Genomic DNA, 22,021 nt, shown 5'->3' with positions numbered 1-22,021 from the left:
TATCGAGACGCCCTTCTTTCGCCGTATTAATGATAATTGCATTAGAGTCTATGGCGACGCCCTTTTCGTCCAGTCTCAGCCGGGGCCATTTTTTCCCTGCTACCATAAAAATAACCTTTCAGCACATTTCATAGCAAAATAATCACTCAAAGTGAGTTTTTCTTGATGAACTTAATTTCAATATCACTTTTTTACCTTAATTTTATTTATTTTTTGCCCTTTAGGAACATAAAAATGTAACCGATAAGGTAAAAACAGATGAAAACAGGGGATATAGCTTTGTGAATCATCCCCACTGACAGCAATTAAAGTGATAAAATAAAAAAACAAAATAAAACTAAGGGAACAGCCCCCCCCCCCCCATTGGACTTTAAAAACAAGCATTGTTTTTTTATTTTATCATGAATGCCGTTACTATATAATGTTTCCTTAGCAGCCACAGTAATAGTAGAACTGAGTAAAGAGTTCAAAAAAGAATGTATATAAATTACTAACTTCTGCAAAAATAGCTATTTTCATATTCCACATTCTCAGAACTAATTAAGCTACTTCATGAGCCACCACTATTATTTTTAAACATAGATCTTGTAGACCGCAGAGCCAGTGTTCCCTGACACACTCATCCTAGCTGGAAATCAACATTTTATACATAATTATCATCAGGCTCTCAAGTCCAACCTACCAACATTATCAAGGGTACGGAGAATGATTTCTACTGCACTGCATTAAAGAAAAGGGAAAACAAGTACATTACAACTCTCATCAGTTCACTGGAAGTAATTAATTTCTGCTCGACCTCCGTAGCAACTCTTTGTGGCTCTACAAGCATACAAAGTCACAATGAGGATTAGGTTGTGTGTATGCCGGATAGAGGTAGATTCTGCAAATCAAGCTCTGTAGAATTAAACATGGGAGAAATCTCATGCCTAATTTTAGAGCAATGCCTCTCCAAGTGGAAAAAAAAATAATAGGGACCATAACAGTTTCATAACACAATTTCTTAAGTTTCACAAATTTCACGTGTAATTGCTAATACACTATTGGAGCCAGAATCAAAGGCAACTTTCCATTAGCAGCCTCATTCTAAAGTGAGCAACCTCGCCCTGAGTCTAGCAGCTTCTTCCATTTCCATAAGCTTCCATACATATCTAATACCCCTTCTGTCCATCTGTCCCCTTTTGTTTGACAAAATTCCTTTTCTTGCCCTTTTATTATTCAGAGAGGAGGTTGTCATAAGGGGGACTGCTGGAGTAACTGAAACTGAAAGTACGTGATAAACAGTAAGATGCCTATATATGCATGACAAGTGTTTGCCACCTCTCATCACCCCCGAGGATGCTGGGAGGACAAAACTGCTTGGGTTAAATGGGAAAACCTTGATTTACATCTATGTGGTGTTTTTATGTGCTTTTATATGTTGTATGTTCTAAAACCCCTAATGTATTTTTTCCCACATTTGTGACTTATCTATAAATATAAAATTTTACCGAAGAGCACTTCTTCCGTCTCTTGTTTCCTTTCTCCCTTACCTTGAATTGCATAGTGTGAGAGGAGGAGTGACTTCCATCAGAAGAAGAGAGTGGGAAGAATTAAATCTTTCCAAGAGATAAACTACTATAATTTTTGCGGTGTCATTCCATATCAGACCTTAGGAATCTTATTCCTGTTTAGATCACGCTAAATACTCTTTTTGCTACCACATTTGATAATAGTTTGTGTACAAGCCATATTCCTTTGACAGCTGCCTAATTCCTGTGAATATATCTATCATTTAGCACCTCCTTTTATATCCAATGCCCGATTTTTACTGTATAAGAGCCACACTCTTTCAGGTCTCGTTCTTCTGCTAATACCCTCCCCACAAGATGCTGAAAATGAATTACTTCCATCTTCTTGTCTCAGCAGTATAGGGGTAAGATAACCAGCTCTCCTACACAGCTTTGCAAGACAGAGCAATACAGATGATCATAGTCAAGAGAAATAGTTGGCCTGACATACAACTCTTAAGGACGAAAAGAGTCCTTAAGCCCTTATAAAACTGACCAGGTTGCCCCTTCCTCCCCAAACACCTGCCCTGAGAACATTGGGAAATATGTAGCATCGTGGACCTGGATTTGTGGATCACGGATCTGTTTTTGAAGATAGTGGGTGTTTTATTATTATTGCTGGTTATGTTTCCTTGTGCATTCTAGCAAAGCATTTTAAGTAGTGATGATTGTAATCTGCTAATTATGATGATTGCGCAACATTTCTCGTACATTTTTGCAATTATGGCCATATGTAATTACAATTTGGACATTCAATTAATATAGTGTAATATTTTTGTAATTTCACATAATTTTTGCGTAATTTTGTGTCGACTTTAGCGGTTAATAGCAAAGGCTGGATGCGAGGCTGGATGTAGGATCCAATTTTTCAGAAGTTGTCGACATTAGTGTAATACTGTAGGTGACCAAGCCACTCTTGTGGTGCTAAAGTCAGCTGCTTGAGCACAAAGGATGGCTAACCGGCATGAGACACGCCCATGTCGTCAGCAGCAAGGACCTGCTGCAGCACCAGCGCGGTATGTGTGAGTCCATGAGGTCAGCCGCAGTAGACTAGAGGCCACCCTCAGTGGTGATAGATGAGGCGGTAATGCTGGAAGCTAGTTTTAGGGGTGGTGCTAGTGAGCTGCCGAGGACAAAGGAGTTAAGCCGGGCTGATGCGCATGGACAAGAGGGCAATGCTAAGACAATGATTGCAATTCAGGGTGGTATAATGGTGTACAAGGGTTTATTCCGTAATGTGTTTCGTTGGGGTATGCTCTCCCCACTTCCTCAGGCTTCACCCATAGAGACTCACTAATCTCAGGATTTCTTCTACTGTAGTCATAGGACTTCAGATTCCTCCTAATTGTCCTTCACACTCTATAGAAAAAAAGGGGTGCACAATTCTCTGCAACACATCTGTACAAAGCACATCTGTAAACCATCACCCAAAGTGATCAGGAAAGACTGTTTTATCTATCGAGACTGGGACAAAAAACAAATATGTCTACATGAAGATCAGTTGTTCATATTATAAATATTACAGCCAAGGCAAAAAGAAAGAAAACGAAATGCCCATTGTTGAACAACATACATTTCCCTTCGTATGCTATAAAATGACAGTGGATCTGATTTTTAATTTATGAACAGAGCAGTTCTATAAAAGGAAACAATTGCCTGGTCACATCAGTTCTCTGTCAGTATAACTGACGAGGCAGGAATGATAAACAGCACAGCATGGGTTGACTTCCTCCCCTGTCCTTTCATCAGTCATGTTAAGTGCCCAGCCATATCCACCATCCATCCCTTGTTCTATGGATATCAATTATTCCTATGCAGGGATCTGTCTTCAGCCATTCTTTTTGCCAGAACAGATAATCAAAGACAGAGGCACTTACACACACGTGAGACTATACCCAAAAGAACGGTAACGTCTCCAAATAATTCATTGTGCTTGAAGCAAAACTACGGCTTTCTGGATTAACATACTCTGCTATATTAATGTGGATTTAGCTGGCCTCCATATATTAAAGGGATACTATCGCTCTTTTTTCACTTACTGTTGCGGAGTTTGGCTGCAGGCCTTGCTCTATTCAGAAAAGGTTGGAGAACACTGAGGAACATAAGTGATCCAGAACAATTAGATATTTTTTGAAGTTGTCTGCTGTTGAGTGAAAATGATTGCAGCCTTCCACTGGGTCCTATCAGAAAATGGGACTGCTGAATGTTAGTACGTTAACTGTATAATAGTTCACTAATATACCCACACCTACAGTCAATTTTCCATTACAGCAGGCAGTAGAAAATAACATTCTACATGTTTTGTCGGATTAATCTTCTTAACAAAATTAAATACCTGCAAGACAGCTCAAGATAAAATATATGGTGGTAGGAGAGGGTGTACTGCAAGTAAAAAAAAAATTACAGAAGACAAGAAGCATTTATAAAGTATTTATAACTCTTAAGCCTCATACACATGCTAGTCTGCACAGGTGTCTGTTCGGGACTGTCTTGGGCAAAAATCTAGTGTGTGTACAGGTGTCCCTTGAGGGTGCTGCAATGGACAAGAACATTGTCCCCCTCCTTACATCAACCACCAAAACTTGCTCCCTGTATGTGCCATGCTGTTGTCTTTCTGCCTTTCTCCATAGCAATAGTATGCGTCCCTTGCCTGCAGTGTAGGGACATGTCTGTATAAGTTTGTGCGCAGAACTATCACCCTAGAGATCGAGTCCCGATCCCTAAGGGTGTGAACATTTGCCTGTGTGTACAGTATATAGCTTTATATGCTGGACCTCATTAGAGGTCTACTGAGACAGTTAATCAGAAAGAAGCAGTTAGATGTTCATGAGCAGGGGATGCTGCCTGCAGTAGACATGCTCACCAACATCTAAGTAATGAGGGCATAAAGGTAGCACTTAGATCACCATCATAGTCTATTACTTGTAGCGAGGTGAAACTGAAGACCTAGTTTGCAGGTTTAGAAGACATATTAAGACAGAAGGAGACATGTGATGTTATGCAAGGTGACTTACCCTACTGTACAGTTGGAAAGTAAGCCAGTCTGTGCCATCATCCACAGCTGTAGAATCCTGCCAAGTAGGTGCTCTGTTTTTGAAGAGAGTCTATCCCAATTTGGGAAAAGTTTGATACTGAACAAGGTATTTTGGAATATTATAACATTGGGTCACTGTTATCCTTCTTTGGGTTTTCTTTAGGCACCATATACTGTTTAATATTACTGCCATGTATGTAAATCACTACACGATTGCTCACAACCCTCATCCCTACTCTGGAATTCCTTTCCAAAACACATCACTCATTAACCTTTAAAATCTTTAAGTGCTCCCTTTAAACCAGGGGTCCCCAAACATTTTAGGTCAGGGGCCGGGTCAACATACTTCAGACTGCTGGGGGGCCGGAGTATACATAAAATTACGTCTTTGTAGGCCAGAAAGTGAAGCATACCCTGTTGACAACTGAAGTCCAATTGGACAGCAGTGTCACCTGATGTGGAATTTGATTGGAAACCAGCGAATTACTGCTTTCTGGCTTCCATGTGGATGGGTGGTGCCAGCAATGCTATTCTATTTGTGGACCACCAATATTTAAAGATGTAGCTGACCGCATCTATAAGTAATACATTTTGTGTATGGGGGCCGGTAAAAAAGGCTCAGGGGGCCGCATTCGGCCCGCGGGCCTTAGTTTGAGGACCACTGCTTTAAACTCTGGCCAAGTTGTGCTCCTTATTAAATGAATATAACCTAAAGCACAACGTCTCTAGGTACACACATTATACATTACCCCACCTCTTGTTTCCTCACTATTTATTTGGATTTTAAAGTGAAACTTAAGCTTGGTGATGAACCAGTTTTACCTACTCGGGGCCTCTACCGGCCCCCGGCAGTCGACCTGTGCCTGCGGCGGTACTAAAGAAGCCTTGGGTCTAAGCCGCAGCTTAGTTTCGCTTCCGGTGATTGGCTCTGTCGTAGGCCACTGCGCCTGTGCGGCCCTGTTTGGGCACGTCATCGATCCCGCTCCTGTGGCCAGGTGCCTCCTGTGCAGGCACAGTAGAGATTTTCTTGTACTGCCCCTGCGCAGGAGGCTCATGGCCACAGAAGTGCGAACAAGGACAGCGCGGCCAGCGTCAGAGCCAGTCACCGAAAACTAAGCTCCGGCGGGAAAACCAAAGCTCATTTAGTACTGGCGCAGGCACAGGTCGACTGCAGGGAGGCGGTAAAAGCCCCAGGTAAGTAAAACTGATTTTCCCCCCAGGCTTACGTGTCCCTTTAAGCTTGCAAGGGCAGGTTTCTCTCTTCCTTTTGTCTTTAATTATTAATTATGTTACATTTGTTACTGTAATTACTATGCCTACCAATTCTGTATTATGTACCAATGTGTGTTTTTATTGTGCATACCACTGTTTGTATTTTTTTGTCCCCATGTATGGGGTTGATGCACTACATCATAGTAATACTGCCGTGCACAGGTAGCATGATGACCACTAGTAACAATGCATCACTGTAGCAATGGTCATGCTACTCAAGTACTGTGGGTCCTGCCAATAGCGTAACTCGTGGTACTTGCTGCCAGCAATAAGGGTAATACTGCAGCGTGCTGTCTGTGCACAGCAGTATTACCACGATGTTGTGAATCAACCCCTTTATCTCTTACTCTGTACAGCACCATTGAATATGTTGCCGCTTTATGAATCAATAATAAGAATATCATGGAGACAGGGTGTACCATTTTGAGTATTAGCACCTGCTAGAATTCTAAGACTGCCAGTGTCACCATCACCATTTTCTTCTTGCAAGATGCCCACTTATGACAATCAAAATAGAACCTTCATCCGTGTGTGGCTTCGTTTCTCCATAGCTTAAAGCAACTTTGGAACACAAATATTCAAACAAAAAATAGTAAGGCTAGTTTGAACTAGCCATAATGTGTGCCCTGTTGCACTCTTGACCGCTCACCTGCTTGGTGAATGATGTCATCTGGCGCGTCATGCCAGGGCAACAGCAGGGACTGCCAGGTTGTTTGAACACCTCCTAAAACAGCTGTGTACAAGTTGAATTATATGGCTCTGTAAAATTAATAACCTAACGGTGTGTTATAAGCCACCTGTCCTCCTGGATGTATCCTTAGCTTACAAGGATATCATGGATGAATTATGGGTATTAATTCTTGTTCATGTGAAGGTGAAATCTAAAAATATTTCCTTTTTTCCTGCCTAGTATCTTGACATTCCCTTCAGGTTTTTATTTTTTATTTTTTTGTGCATAAAAGAAACAATTGGTTGTATTGTTCTATCCTTTATTGTAAGGTCATATGTACGTTGTAAAGAGGATGAGGATGAACGCTAACCCAATAAGAAAGACACTAGAGTTGATCACGTAGACAAGGCCTTATATTGCATATACAGTACCAGATTTATGTTAGTTTTCTTGGATAAGCTGAATATTATTTTTAGTTTAAACTCTTCCTTCTGATTTCAGTAGAAGATGTTGTTGATGTGGCTGAGCTCTTTGGATGAAAAGCATCCGCTAAATATCTGAAGTAAGGAATAGGGATCACAGTTTAATAAGACTCTCGGGTTCAAGGAGGAGGCCGCATCAGAGAGAGTTAATTTATTTGCATTACCGCCACTTGACACAGCGCTCTATCCTCCCGGTACTTCCTGCTCCACAGACAGAACTTCCTATGTGAAGTATCAGGAGAATGGAGGAAAGCGTGGAGCACTATGGCAAGAGTCAGTAATACAGGGAAATTAACACTCTCTGCCCTGGTCCTCTTTTTGAACACGAGCGGGGACCACTTTCTTGCTAATCTGTGCTAGCTCATCACTAGTCTGAAACATTCTAGTCCAACTGCTGTACCTACTGCATTTTTCCTTTGCCCGTATTGATTTACACTATATGGACATTTAAATAAATAATACATCTGTCGTGTTCTCTCAATAATAAAGGTAATTGTGATACTGAATAATAACCATTCTTAAAGACGTCCTATGGCCAAACTATGGCAGAATCTAATAACAAGCAGATATCATTTTAGTGTTTATGTGTCCACCATAAACTTTCATGAAAGGATAAATGCAATAATAACACAGATGTGCTAAAGGAATCTCAAACAGCCTCTAGTCAATCAGATGCTAGTTTTGGGTTGCATGCACATTTAATGCATCTTGGAATTGGGACAATCCAAATTGGCGGAAAGTACATTTGACTGGCTCAGTTTCTAGCTACATACAATTTGAATTAAATCTGCATGCAGGGTGGATTTTTTGATGGTCATTCACCATCTCTCCTGAATATTAATGTAGTTATCATGTATTATTGGTTTTGCCCATAGAGGATACCTAAGGACTACTTGGCTACCGTTTACACGTACAAAGCTTTACTAACAGCAGTATATACAGAAATAACAGCACTCACAGCAAGCAGCAAACTGTGCCCCAGGGGGAGGGTGGGATAAAGAATGCAAGCCCCTGAAGGGCAGTTAGTGACAAGACAATATATACTCTGTACAGCACTGCATAATATGTTGATGCAATATAAATACTTAAAATAAATAATAATAAATAAATAATTACTGGAAAATAAGGAATTTGGCTGTATCCTGCACTCTTTTTTCATAGTGCCTCTATTTCATACACGCGAACGTCAGTTATAGTGCTCTCAGTTCTTTAAAGTAGGAGTCTCCCATGATACGTGCCATATATGCGCCCCTGTAGATATGCCTCTGTATACTAACAATCTGTATATGCCACCACACATTGCTGTAGGACTGCGTGCTTTTCTGCAAGTTTCTCCAAATCTTCTCTTGCACTTTACAGAATCACTGAGGTACAGTATATGGAAGCATTATTCATCAGTTTGTAACCACTCCCTCCCTGATCTGTTCTATCAGACCAGATGTGCAGATAAATAGCTCAGATATGCAGCAAGTTTCACACCAAATATGTTATCTCTTCAGATAGGCTATCAGATGCAGTAATGGATAGAGATGATCAATGAGTTACAAATAATTTCACCTTATATTCAAATATCATGTTAATATTATACAGTTTGAACTTGGACCATTAAAAATGGACAGGAAGTTATTCTGATTGGTCCAATTTTCAGCTGCATATAATTTGCATAGGTTTTATTTACATTAAATTTGCATGCAAAGAGAAATTATTTGCATCTCATTGGCCATCCCTCGTAGTGGACAATGGTGTGGTGTTTAGAGAAGTCCAGGATCTCAGCACTTCTTGAAAACATTCAGGGAGGCAAAACCAGCAATACATTATAAATATTTAATTGATTAGGGACAGTCTGGTGTTAATTTAGCATATCTATGTCACCAGTACACTCACCCTTTAAACATTGTTATTGTACTTACCTGTGTGATGCTATCTCTCACGGTTGGGGATCTCCCTCTCCTAGTGGTAGTGGTGGCCATGGTTGTGGTTGTTTCCATGATGGTCGTAGACATGTCAGCCAACAGTGTAGTAGCTGTAGTCTCTGTGGTCATGACCGATGGAACCTCACCAACAAGCATTAGATTGCCCTCCGTCCTGATATTTGGATCACTCTCTGCAGCGAGAGATAGCACCTTTAGCCCATTGTAGTACAAGCCTGATATCTGGCCCTGGAACGGCCGGCCTTGATCCTTTCCCCCGACTTTGATGGCTGCCTGGCTGTTGAATATGGTGAGCTGCCGACCTGGTGATTAATAAGAGGGAAGCTTCATTAAGTGTGAACATCGTGACTGTGCTGAAATTCAGTGTTTACACCAACCCAATGCGAAACCACATAAACACAGGAAAATATTACACTCCATGTCACCCGTGCACACAATTCATGAAACTAATAGTAAAACATGTCAGATCATTTTGTGAATGTATAAAAATAAACAAATCAACCTATGAAAAAATATATACATCTCAAAAATACATATTATGGTATGGTATCCCCACATAGGGTACATACTTTTCTGGTGGCCACTAATGTTCCAATTTCTAGCGAGAAATCGTTAGAGCAATCGGATAATTCTGATTGCATGTGATCGGATTGGTTGTAAATAATCTCTGTTGATGGGTACAAATGATTATGAACAATTATAAAGAGAGTTGTCTACATTTTTGATGAACCTAAATTTGGATTATCTTGTTGGCTGTGATAGATAGGAAGCAAAGAGTGGTTCACTGATGGTGTAGTGAACGATGCATTACAATATTTCACTTCTGATCATAATTATCTGATCGCTGGAACAATTTTTCGCTAGAAATTGGGCTTGTTTGCATCATAAAGTGGCTGAAGGATACGCTGCCAATTACTAGTAAGCCTAGTACTTTGATATCCGTTGCAGTGGTGACTTCAAAACCACTGTGTACAGCTCTGTGGTAAAGCGTTGCAATGGGGTGCTTTGGTGTGAACGTTAAAAAGGCAGTCTAAAGTCTTTTCGATGTCCCAGCAGATAGAACACTATATGCACATTAGGCAAAATACTAGACAGCATGCATGATGTGAATGTGCCCTTGGCAGAGTTTGCCAGTGGCTAGGGAAATGGAAGTGCCCTTTAGGGCTGATTCGAACTGTCTGCAAGAGCTTTTTCTAAGCGCCTGTGATTTGAACAGCTGTTACTATTGTAATGCTATGAGTTTGTTATCACTTGAGCGATGTGATTTTATAAAAATCACCCATAGCATTACATTAGCAAGAGCTCTTCGAAGCCCTAGCGGTAAAAAAGCTCTTGCAGTATGAACCAGGTCTTAAGGAGAATAATTGTCCTATCTGAGCTACTGTAAGGTTTGACATGGGGTGGGTGCTACTAATAAAACAAAGTTACAAAATTAGGTCAGGCTGCACATAATCCACTTGTATGTATCTGTACCAGTGATGGTTGGCTGAATATGAAATAGACATGTCACAAGGCACTATGGACTGTCATTAGAGTGAGTGGAGGTTGTTGACCTCCTTAGCAGTGATCCCGAGTCAGGCTCGGGCTGGAAATCCGCAGCTCAGAGCGGTAACCCCGAGCTGGATCCATTTGAGGAGTGTAGTGTGCAGGGCTGCCGCAGATCTATCTATCGGTATGATGTTTAAGGGTCTAAAAGCATGTGAAAATATTGCACCACTTGTACACCCTAAAATCCAGAAATAATCATAATGCCAGGGAGGTTAGGTGATTTGCTTATTCCAGCCCTACTTAATCTGAACTGAACTAAGAGTTACCCAATGCTGCTAATATAATCTGGCAGCTTGCTTGTTAGGTATCCAACATAAGCCCAGGTGAATTCTGTGACACAGCTGTGCTAACACATTCTTCTCCGACATTGCGGTAGTCCCTCATTGCAGAGGTTCCTTTGTCACTTGTCACATAGAAGCAGTAAATTAAAGGTTTGCGGCTGTTTTTTGCACAATCATCGAGCTACTTCAGTTTTTCCTTCTTCATACATACTGTAGTTTCACACATGCCCATACCATGGTATATGATTTATACTACAGCATGATTTATAAAGACATGTGCATAGAAAAGTACAAATGGAACAGTTCCCCAGACCCCCCCAGTCACTCCCTGTTGTTAAAGCAAACACTTAAGCACTTAAGTCAAAAAGGAAGTGATTAAATTACGGTAAGATAAAAATGGAAATACCTGTAATTGCCTGGCAACTAGGGATGGTCGATGGGATGCAAATCATTCCGAGATGATGCAGGATTAGGTAAATTGGGTATGAAAAATGTATGCAGCTTGAAAATACACCAATCAAATTCCACCCGGGCAGGCTTCCATTAGCCCGTTTTCAAGCTGCATACATTTGTATACACAATTTGCATAATCCTGCATCAATTATTTGCATCTCATTGACCATTCCTACAGGCAATCCCATACAAGGTCATTTGCACTAGTATGTGGAGAAGCACATGAAAATAACTCGGACTATGGTTTGCCGTAAGCATGTGGTTTGAACTGAAGGTTCTTAATTCCTGATACACCAACCCCAACCCATTTCCCTACATTCAGGTCGCTTAGTAACTAGGATGGGTAATTCACTGAAAAGAATGGGGGGGGGGGGCAGGCCAGCAGCTGCCTCTTTTGCCAGTTGCCATTTTGCCGTCCTGTAAGCAAATGGTTCTGTCACTTATGCCAGTATCGAATATAGATAGGGGTTTGAAGAGCATGATAACTCCTGTCTATCTGATCACATCTTCCCCATTACTCTAATACAATCACAGTGCCAGCAGGTGTGAATGCGTAATCACTCTGTAGTGTAAACAAGTTCCTTATTACTAGCGATGGCAGTGGCTGCAGCTCTTGAGCGCTTTGAGTCCGAAAGGAGAAAAGCGCTATACAAATGTTCGGATTATTATTATTATTATTATTATTATTAACCAATTCTAACATGCAAATTTCCAGGGAAGGAAAGAAAGTGAGCCAACCAAAGACTGCAGATATTGGTCAAGTTAAGCGTGGTTCACACTTTGACTGATACAAGCGGATGAGTAGAGTATCCAACCAGTATGGATACTCTGTACCTGTTCCAATGGTCTATAGCAGTGACACTGCTGTACGGAGGCATGGCCTTCGTTGGATGATTGATAACACATCCCTTGTCCGTACAGCTCTTACAAGTGTATAGACTGCACTGTCTGATGTTCACATTGCATGTGCTCTGGACCAGTGTGGTCCGTGAACGCATGCTGCAGGCATTCTTTCTACTACAGTGAATGGGTATCAGACACACAATGCATACAAACGCAGATGGCCATCTGCGTTGGGTAATATGAACGGGGCCTAACACTGCAAGGTGGCCTCCTGAGTGCGTCCCAGTGTGTGCAGCTCTTGAGCACTTTGCGCTATACAAATGTTTGGATTATTATAATATTGTCTTTTTTGGTAATGCAACAGACAAATACAGATATAAACTTTATGAATTGCTTCATAGGAAAGCAAGGGTCATTTCTGCTTGTCTTTTGATCTCCTGCTGTCTGTTCCAGGAAATGGTCTAAGAGGAAACCTAGTGTGAATTGACCGTTAAGCTAGCCATAAGCTGTGCAATTTGTTTTTGCTTAATTAGACATTTGAGTAGACAAAACATCTAACCAATGTGATAAATTAGCCTCTGTAAATGTTTACCAGAGTTTTACATGATATGGGAAAATATTTTACTTTGGTTTGCCTGAACTATACATCCCATTTAAAGTGGACCAGAACTCTTGCATAGGACAGAAAGAAAACAGAGAAATACACCCCTGTAGGTAATTAGAGAGATTAGTCTATCTAATTCCCCCTCATCTGTGACTGTAATTTGATCTCTCAGTTGTGTCAGCTCAGGAATCTCCTCTACGGGCTGGTGCACACCAAAAACCGCAAGCAGATCCGCAAAACGCTAGCAGATTTTGAAACGCTTTTTCTTCTTTTTCTGCAGCGTTTCAGCTAGCGTTTTGCGGTTTTGTGTAGCGGTTTTGGTGTAGTAGATTTCATGTATTGTTACAGTAAAGCTGTTACTAAACAGCTACTGTAACAAAAAACGCCTGGCAAACCACTCTGAAGTGCCGTTTTTCAGAGCGGTTTGCGTTTTTCCCATACTTAACATTGAGGCAGAAACGCATCTGCAATCCAAAATCTGCAGCAGCCCGGGAGTATGCGTTTCTGCAAAACGCCTCCCGCTCTGGTGTGCACCAGCCCATTGAAATACATTACCCAAGCAGATCCGCACCCGCAAGCGGATCGCAAACCGCAGCAGAACCGCTCTGGTGTGCACTAGGCCTACCAGAGCAACTCATTTTTAAACACTGGATGTTAACAATAGGTCTGCTTCCATGAAAGCAGGAGGTAGACTTACTGCAGATTTATTGCAGGATTTGTACCAGCTGTAGTAAATATGTTTTTCTTTAAATGTTATTAAGCTGCTGCTTATCATTTAGAGCAGAGAGGAAGTTCTACGTTCAGGGCCGCTTTAAAGACAATAATTAGTATTGACAGGACCATATTTCTGTCGATATTTCTGAGAAGTAACAGTTATAATACGAGAAAAATGTATCTTTTAACTTTGTGAGCGTGTGATAAAACTATGTAATGAGTGAAAACATGCTGGCTAAGCAGCGCAATATCCCTGGAGCATTGTAAAATGTTGTCATTCAGAAGTGACCCACAACAACAACCACTACTACAAGCATAATCATGTCTTTTCTTAGGAAAATAATAAAGCAACACGTCCCCTCAGGCTCTGTAACCTGAACTGCAGGATGTCTTCATGTATCCAACATCCTCCTTTCACCCTTTCCTGTATCTCTGCAATTATGTTCCAGTTACACAGGCGGGGGGGAAAGCAAATAGAGTCAATTCAAATAAAGGTATGTACACTCTTAGGTTTTGTTCACATTATAAATCGCCAGCGCTATTGCATGCACTGAGCGATTTATACTGGGATTTTTAACCACTTGAGGACCGCAGTGTTAAACCCCCCTGAAGACCAGGCCTTTTTATTGTTAATTGGCCACTGCAGCTTTAAAGGAGAACTGTAGAGAGAGGTGTATGGAGGCTGCCATATTTATTTCCATTTAAGCTATACCAGTTACCTGGCTATCCTGCTCATCCTCTGCCTCTAATACTTTCAGCCATAGACCCTGAACAAGCATGCAGCAGATCTGGTTTTTCTGACAATTTTGACAGATATGACAAGATTAGCTGCATGCTTGTTTCTGGTGTGATTCAGCCACTACTTCAACCAAATAGATCAGCAGGGCTGCCAGGCAACTATTATTGCTTAAAAGGAAATAAATATGGCAGCCTCCGTATACCTCTCACTACAGTTCTCCTTTAAGGCCAAGCTGGCACTCGGCTGACCCCAGTACAGCGCTGCTGCTGATTGCAGCGCTGTACTAACTGTAAAGACGGCGGTTTCACTGTCTCACAGATCGCTGCTCTGAGACTGAAGGTGGGGCGGAGCTCCGCCCCCCCCCCGAGCAGGAGATGCGCGCGCAGCCTGCATGCGATGTCCTGCAAAATGCGGCCCCAGGACTTGACGCCAATTGGCGTTAGGCAGTCCTGGGGCTGCTGCCGCGACCACGCCCATGGGTGTGGAGCGGTCTTCAGGTAGTTAAAGAGCTTTCCCCTGCAATTTGCACTTAGAAAAGTGCTTTTCTAAGCTCTTTCTTAAGCGCTTTTGCTCAGTGATGATTTTTTTTTCACTTCCTGACATCAGTCAGGAAGTGAACTCTTTAATCCGGAAATGAATAAATACAATGTATTTATTCATAAAAGCGCTCAGGAAATTGCTATACAAAGCGCTTTGCGATTTCCCTATACCTTCCATTGAGCCAAAGCGCTCAGAAAATGCCACATGTAGCACATTTGCGATTTCAATAAAATCTAAATGCTTACATGTGAATGCTGTCAAAGGAAATCATTACACAAGCGCTTATCAGCAAACGCTGATATTGTGTGAACAAACCTTTACAGTTTTGGCAATAACTGTGGTTCAGTTGTTACCGTGACACTGCTGGGAACAACCGCTATACCGACGTTACTTGGCTATAACCAAACAGCATGTATTGTTCTCTGTGGGGGGGTGGAGCTGTGGTGCATTTCAAAGTTAGTCCAGCGAGCACAATGCCCTTGTGACTTGTCTGTCTCTCATCTGATAGTAGCAGGATTGAGAAAATGTCTCACTAATGGATCAAACCCAGTATGTCTGAAAGGGAGTACATCAGCAGGGTTAGAGAGAGGACGCCCTCGATGTACTATGCAATACAGTCAGGAGCTGGCACATACAAAGAAATATTCTATTGTTTCCCTAAAAAAAGCAAATGGCCAACGTTTCAGAGCCACATAGGGCCCCTTTATCAAGGCAAGATTTGCTCACAGGCAACAATCTGTTAGCCACTTTTTCAGAGTCTCCTGTGGGACAAGTGGGAGTCAGGCTCCTCTATACACTCGCATGGGGTGATGTGTGTTCAGCTAAAGGCCAAAATTTGCCTTGTTAAAGGGGCTATGAAACGTTGGCCATTTGCTATTCTATGGAACCAATAAAGAATTACTTCGGATGTGCCAGCTCCTGACTGTCTGTATCTCATCTGATAGTGTCTCTTAAGGTGCTTACATACGCACAATTACTGTTGCAGAAGAGGGACGACAGTTTGGCGCATGAGTTATGTCATATAGTGATGGATTGAGTGGAGAGCAATGCTCTCAGTAAGTGCTCGGCTAACTCGATCCTCCCAGTGGAGCGCCGGGCACCGGGCATGGATGGGCGCTGGGCTGCGGACAGGCCTACACACGGGGTTGTGGGCACATGACCGAGATGGCGCATCCTCAGAGGCAGTTCTCTACCACCTGTTATATAATGGACTTCATGTCTAGTATATATACAGAGAAGGGTGTTAGATACACAACATGGCTCTGTGGAAGCAAACAATAGAAACACAAAACAATGCAGGTATAATTATGTGATAAAAATAGCAGACCCTCATAAGTGTGAGTACTGATTAAAGCAGGCAGAAGTACACAATGAGCATTGCTCCTTACCCATGTGTCATGCATGAAAATGACATCTTAATGCATGCGTGCAGGAAGGCCATGTGCCGTGACACACAAGGGCCATTCAATGACCCTAGAGCTGATAATCAGCAGAAAAGAACAACAATTGGAAGTTAGGCAGTGAAGATAAAGCCTTAGTGTAAAATCAATTCTGAAGGTCAATATAATTAGCACTTAAAGATGTCATTGATGTATTAAAGAAATACCGAGAGGACATGTTGAGATAAACAAGTGGATGTAGAGTGCCAAGCACACAGATAACTATGCTGTGTTACTTTTTAAGCTGGTTTCACAGTGGGACGTTAAAGTCCCACATTACAGCAGCCAGTAACTAAGCCTAACTCACAGCACTGTAAAATCAATGTTGCTGTTCACAATAACACGTTGCGTTACATTGTAACGCAGCACGTTGAAAAACAAAGTGCTGCATGCTGTACGTTATACTGGGCTAAGCCACGTTAGACTGTTTGCACATGCTCAGTAATGTTGGAGGAGGAGGTCTCCCCTCCTCTGTGGCCAGCCACATGGCTAATTAATATTCACTGCACAGCAGAGACTCGTGGTGGGACTGTAGTGTTGTCCGGATCATGAACGAATCGTTCATTTGATCCGGATCTTTTTTATGAGTCGAATCATCTGGATCATCACAATGAAAGATTCGTTCACAGTGGATGTCTGTCTGGAAGAAACAGAAAGATACAGAATGTACAGTGCAGGGAAAGTCCTGTCCTGCTAGTCATTTCACCCAGTCTGCTTCCCTAGTAAAATGATTCAAATGATTCGGTTCAAAGATCCGGATCTTTTCAATGATCCGATTTAAATGATCAGAATCTTTAAAAAGATCCGGACTTCCTATGACTAACCTGGAGCGGCTGCTTTGAGAGCTGCATAAGGCAGCTCAATCTGACGTCCAACTTTAACACCACCATGCGTTGGGTTAGGGGCACATTATGCGACCTTAACGTCCCCTAAAACGCAACGTCTTGGTGTGTAAGTAGCCTTATTCTTTCTCTGTCTGAAAGAGTTAAACATCAGGCATGCAAGTGACAGTTGTTGTCAAGTCGGGATCTGGTCGGGACCTGATTAGACAATGGTGTAACCCTTACAGATAAGGAATTACAACCATAAAACACTTTCCTAGTAGAAAATGGCTTCTGAGCAGGAAATAGATACAAAGGGTCAATAGTTCATAGATTTTAGCTTTGGCATACTTCAATGAATGTGTCACTGAGGCTAGGAGCACATTATGCAGTGCAGAAAACCATGCATTTTCTGCATTATGTGTTTCTACGTTTTTTGCGTTTTGCAATTTTCCTTTATCAATGAATTAAAATACAGTATCATGTTTATTTAATAAAAAATATGTTTATAAGTTGTGCATTTACAAAAAAAAGTAAAACGCAGATGTATGCGTTTTTTTATGCAGCCCACAGACTTTCATTATGTGTGCTTTTTTTGCAATGCTAGCGATTCTGCCTAGTGTGCTCCTAGCCTGAGCAGAGACAATGAAACAGTAAACAATTAAAACGTAGATTGAAATATAAAATAAAACTAGGATATCTAAAAAGGTCATTTTTAGGCGAGGGAGGGTAAATACTATTGTTTATCATCATCAGTTTATTGTTACCTTGGTAGTCCTTTAAGTACTATTTGTTTTTTAGCTTTCAACGTGTCAGTTTATTTAGTTTGATTACACTTTGTTTTTCAGTTAACAGAATAGTATTTATTCTCTAATGCCATCAGATCGAACAACAGATAGAGCCCTCTGTGATCGAATCTGATCAGAGAGGGATCGTATGGCTACCTTTACTGCAGTGGCGTTCCTACCGTCAAGCGGCAGGGGCGGCCCGCACCGGGTGTCTTGATGCTTAGGGGGTGACACCGGGAGTCCTGTGTTGCCGCCCCTGCCGCTGCAGTCAGTGCACATGTTGTGCAAATTTGGGATTTTACACCCCCCCCCCGTGGCCGTCCCCGCTGACAACCTATGTGTGTCGTCCCCCCCCCCCGGGGCCTTCCCGAATCCCCGGTGACAGGCAGGACTCAGGAGCAGCCCAGCTTCAGACCTCCGACCAGCCGGCGACCAGTATGCGGGCGCTAGGACCCAGCGGACACCGCACTGATATGCGGAAGTGACATCACTTCCGCATATACGGCGTGGTGTTTACTGAGTTCGGTGCGCCCGCATACTGGTCGCCGGCTGATACTGAGGTCTGAAGCTGGGCTGCTCCTGCCTGTCACCGGGGAAGGCCTGTGAGGTGAGGTGAGGGGGGGGGGGGGGGTAGGTAGGTTGTCAGCGGGGACGGCCACGGGGGGTGTAAAATCCCAAATTTGCACAACGAGTGAAGGGCACCTGTCACTATCTAACCTGGGGGGGATCCCTATTACTATCTAACCTAGGGGGTCCCTGTCACTAACTGGGGGTCGCTGTCACTATCTTACCTGGGGTAGTGGGGGGTCCCTGTCACTATCTAACCTGGGGTGTCCCTGTCACTATCTAACCTGGGGGGTCCCTGTCACTAACCTGGGGGTCGCTGTCACTATCTAACCTGGGGGGGTCCCTGTCACTATCTAACCTGGGGGGGTCCCTGTCACTATCTAACCTGGGGGGGTCCCAGTCACTAACTAACCTGGGGGTCACTGTCACTATCTAACCTGGGGGTCGCTGTCACTATCTAACCTGGGGGTCGCTGTCACTATCTAACCTGGGGGGGTCCCTGTCACTATCTAACCGGGGGTCGCAGTCACTAACTAACCTGGGGGTCGCTGTCACTATCTAACCTGGGGGGTCCCTGTCACTATCTAACTGGGGGTCGCTGTCACTAACTAACCTGGGGGTCGCTGTCACTATCTAACCTGGGGGGTCGCTGTCACTATCTAACCTGGGGGGTCCCTGTCACTATCTAACCTGGGGGGTCGCTGTCACTAACTAACCTGGGGGTCGCTGTCACTATCTAACCTGGGGGGTTGCCGTCGCTGTCACTATCTAACCTGGGGGGTCGCTGTCACTATCTAACCTGGGGGGTCGCTGTCACTATCTAACCTGGGGGGTCGCTGTCACTATCTAACCTGGGGGGTCCCTGTCACTATCTAACCTGGGGGGTCGCTGTCACTATCTAACCTGGGGGGTCGCTGTCACTATCTAACCTGGGGGGTCGCTGTCACTATCTAACCTGGGGGGTCCCTGTCACTATCTAAACGGGGGTCGCTGTCACTAACCTGGGGGTCGCTGTCACTAACCTGGGGGGTCCCTGTCACTGCCTAACCTGGGGGGTCCCTGTCACTGCCTAACCTGGGGGGTCCCTGTCACTGCCTAACCTGGGGGGTCCCTGTCACTGCCTAACCGGGGGTTGCTGTCACTAACCTGGGGGGTCGCTGTCACTATCTAACCTGGGGGGTCCCTGTCACTATCTAACCTGGGGTCGCTGTCACTAACCTGGGGGTCCCTGTCACTATCTAACTGGGGGTCGCTGTCACTATCTAACCTGGGGGGTCCCTGTCACTATCTAACCTGGGGGGTCCCTGTCACTATCTAACCTGGGGGGTCCCTGTCACTATCTAACCTGGGGGTCGCTGTCACTAACCTGGGGGGTCCCTGTCACTATCTAACCTGGGGGGTCGCTGTCACTATCTAACCTGGGGGGTCCCTGTCACTATCTAACCGGGGGTCGCTGTCACTATCTAACCTGGGGGTCCCTGTCACTATCTAACCGGGGGTCGCTGTCACTATCTAACCTGGGGGGTCCCTGTCACTATCTAACCTGGGGGGGTCCCTGTCACTATCTAACCTGGGGGGGTCGCTGTCACTATCTAACCTGGGGGTCGCTGTCACTATCTAACCTGGGGGATCCCTGTCACTATCTAACTGGGGGTCGCTGTCACTATCTAACCTGGGGGGTCCCTGTCACTATCTAACCTGGGGGTCGCTGTCACTATCTAACCTGGGGGGTCGCTGTCACTACCTAACCTGGGGTTTCCTGTCACTATCTAACCTGGGGGTCGCTGTCACTATCTAACCTGGGGGTCGCTGTCACTATCTAACCTGGGGGTCACTGTCACTATCTAACCTGGGGGTCACTGTCACAATCTAACCTGGGGGTCACTGTCACTATGTAACCTGGGGGGTCCCTGTCACTATCTAACCTGGGGGGTCCCTGTCACTGTCTAACCTGGGGGGGTCGCTGTCTAACCTGGGGGGGTCGCTGTCTAACCTGGGGGGGTCGCTGTCTAACCTGGGGGGGTCGCTGTCTAACCTGGGGGGGGTCGCTGTCTAACCTGGGGGGGGGGTCGCTGTCTAACCTGGGGGGGGTCGCTGTCTAACCTGGGGGGTCGCTGTCGCTATCTAAACTGGGGGTCCCTGTCACTATCTAGAATTCAAATATACCAGCACTCCAGCTTTCTCAAAGAATCACGCTCTTTTATTGATATTAGTAACCACACACGCCTTGAGAAAGGGGGACCCTGCGAGGCCCCGAAACAATTGTCGGTCATTTCTGTGGATATGTTAGCTCAATAAAAGAGCGTGATTCTTTGAGAAAGCTGGAGTGCTGGTATATTTGAATTCTGGACTTATACTTTGGTGGTTTGCCTATACCACAATACCAAGCACCCTACCTAAGATGGTGTGCCCAGTCACAACTTTTCCTGTTCCTGTCACTATCTAAACTGGGGGTTCATGTCACTACACAAACTGGGGGGCACCAGTCACTAGCTGAACTGGGGGGCACCAGTCACTAGCTAAACTGGGGGGCACCAGTCACTAGCTAAACTGGGGGGCACCTGTCACTAGCTGAACTGGGGGGCACCTGTCACTAGCTGAACTGGGGGGCACCTGTCACTACCTAAACTGGGGGGTACCTGTCACTACCTAAACTGGGGGGTACCTGTCACTAACTGAACTGGGGGGCTCCAGTCACTAATTGAGCTGGGGGGCTCCTGTAACTACTTAAACTGGGGGGCTCCTGGCACTACCTAAACTGTGGGGCACCTCTCACTACCTAAACTATCTAGGCCAGCCAGCCCAACATAACCACCAGCCAACCAGCCCAGAATCACTGGCAAAAAGGCCACAGCATCACCACCAGTCAGGCCAGCATTTACTTCAACCAGCCAGTCCAGCCACAGCATCACCGCCAGCCAGCCCAGCCACAGCATCACCGCCAGTCAGGCCACAGCATCACTGCCAGGCCTTTCAGCTCACACATCATCGCCAATCCAGACAAAAATAGTATTGCCAGCCAGGCACAGCAGCCAGTAGAGGAGAATTCAGAAGCCAGGTGAGAGGTGTCTACCATATTAATGGGGCATTTTGCCTATTTATTTGAAATGCTGTCTATTTATGTGCCTCATGACTGCTGAATTTGTCTTGTTGGTGGCCTCATGGTTACTGGATTTGTCTTTTTGGGGGCCTCATGATTTGTTGTGGGCCTCAAGATTGCTGAATTTGTCTTGCTGGGGGCCTCATGATTGCTGAATTTGTCTTGTTGGGGGACTCATAATTTATTGGGGGCCTCATGATTGCTGAATTTGACTTGTTGGGGGCCTCAAGATTGCTGAATTTGTCTTGTTGGGGGCCTCATGATTTGTTGGGGGCCTCAAGATTGCTGAATTTGTCTTGTTGGGGGCCTCATGATTGCTAACTGCGAGACTATGGGAAAAGCGGAATCAACCTCATATGAGACAATAGCATTGAGGCCTGGAACCCACTGAAAACCGCAAACGCAAAACGCAACCGCTAGCGTTTTGTCTGAGCGGTTTGCAAGCGGATTCATGCGCGTTTTTGGTCGTGTTTTGCAACATTGTATTTTTTTCCCCAGCGGGTGCCTAGCGTTTTGCGTTTTGCGTTTTTATCCTGATTGGTCCTGTGAATTATTTTTCATTTTGTTACAGTGTGCTTAACCGCAAAACGCTAGCAAAACCGCTCAGTTTAGGTTTTGCTGAGCGTTTCTGCTAGCGTTTCAATACTT

The 22,021-nt window shown here is 44.1% G+C and overlaps 1 protein-coding gene across 17 annotated transcripts in view; it reads right to left on the bottom strand.

Annotated features, from left to right (window-relative positions):
* The window catches only part of NRXN2 (neurexin 2), a 1,344,669-nt gene that overhangs the window by 65,053 nt on the left and 1,257,595 nt on the right, over nucleotides 1-22,021 (bottom strand). For all 17 annotated transcript variants that reach the window (XM_068260058.1, XM_068260059.1, XM_068260060.1 and 14 more), the window contains one exon: nucleotides 8,916-9,238. In XM_068260058.1, the coding sequence (XP_068116159.1) occupies nucleotides 8,916-9,238 (323 nt within the window). The remainder of the gene's footprint in view (nucleotides 1-8,915; nucleotides 9,239-22,021) is intronic.

Source organism: Hyperolius riggenbachi, chromosome 11 (genome assembly GCF_040937935.1).
Source record: "Hyperolius riggenbachi isolate aHypRig1 chromosome 11, aHypRig1.pri, whole genome shotgun sequence".
Taxonomy (NCBI): domain Eukaryota; kingdom Metazoa; phylum Chordata; class Amphibia; order Anura; family Hyperoliidae; genus Hyperolius; species Hyperolius riggenbachi.
This window is presented reverse-complemented; position numbering and strand designations above follow the sequence as displayed.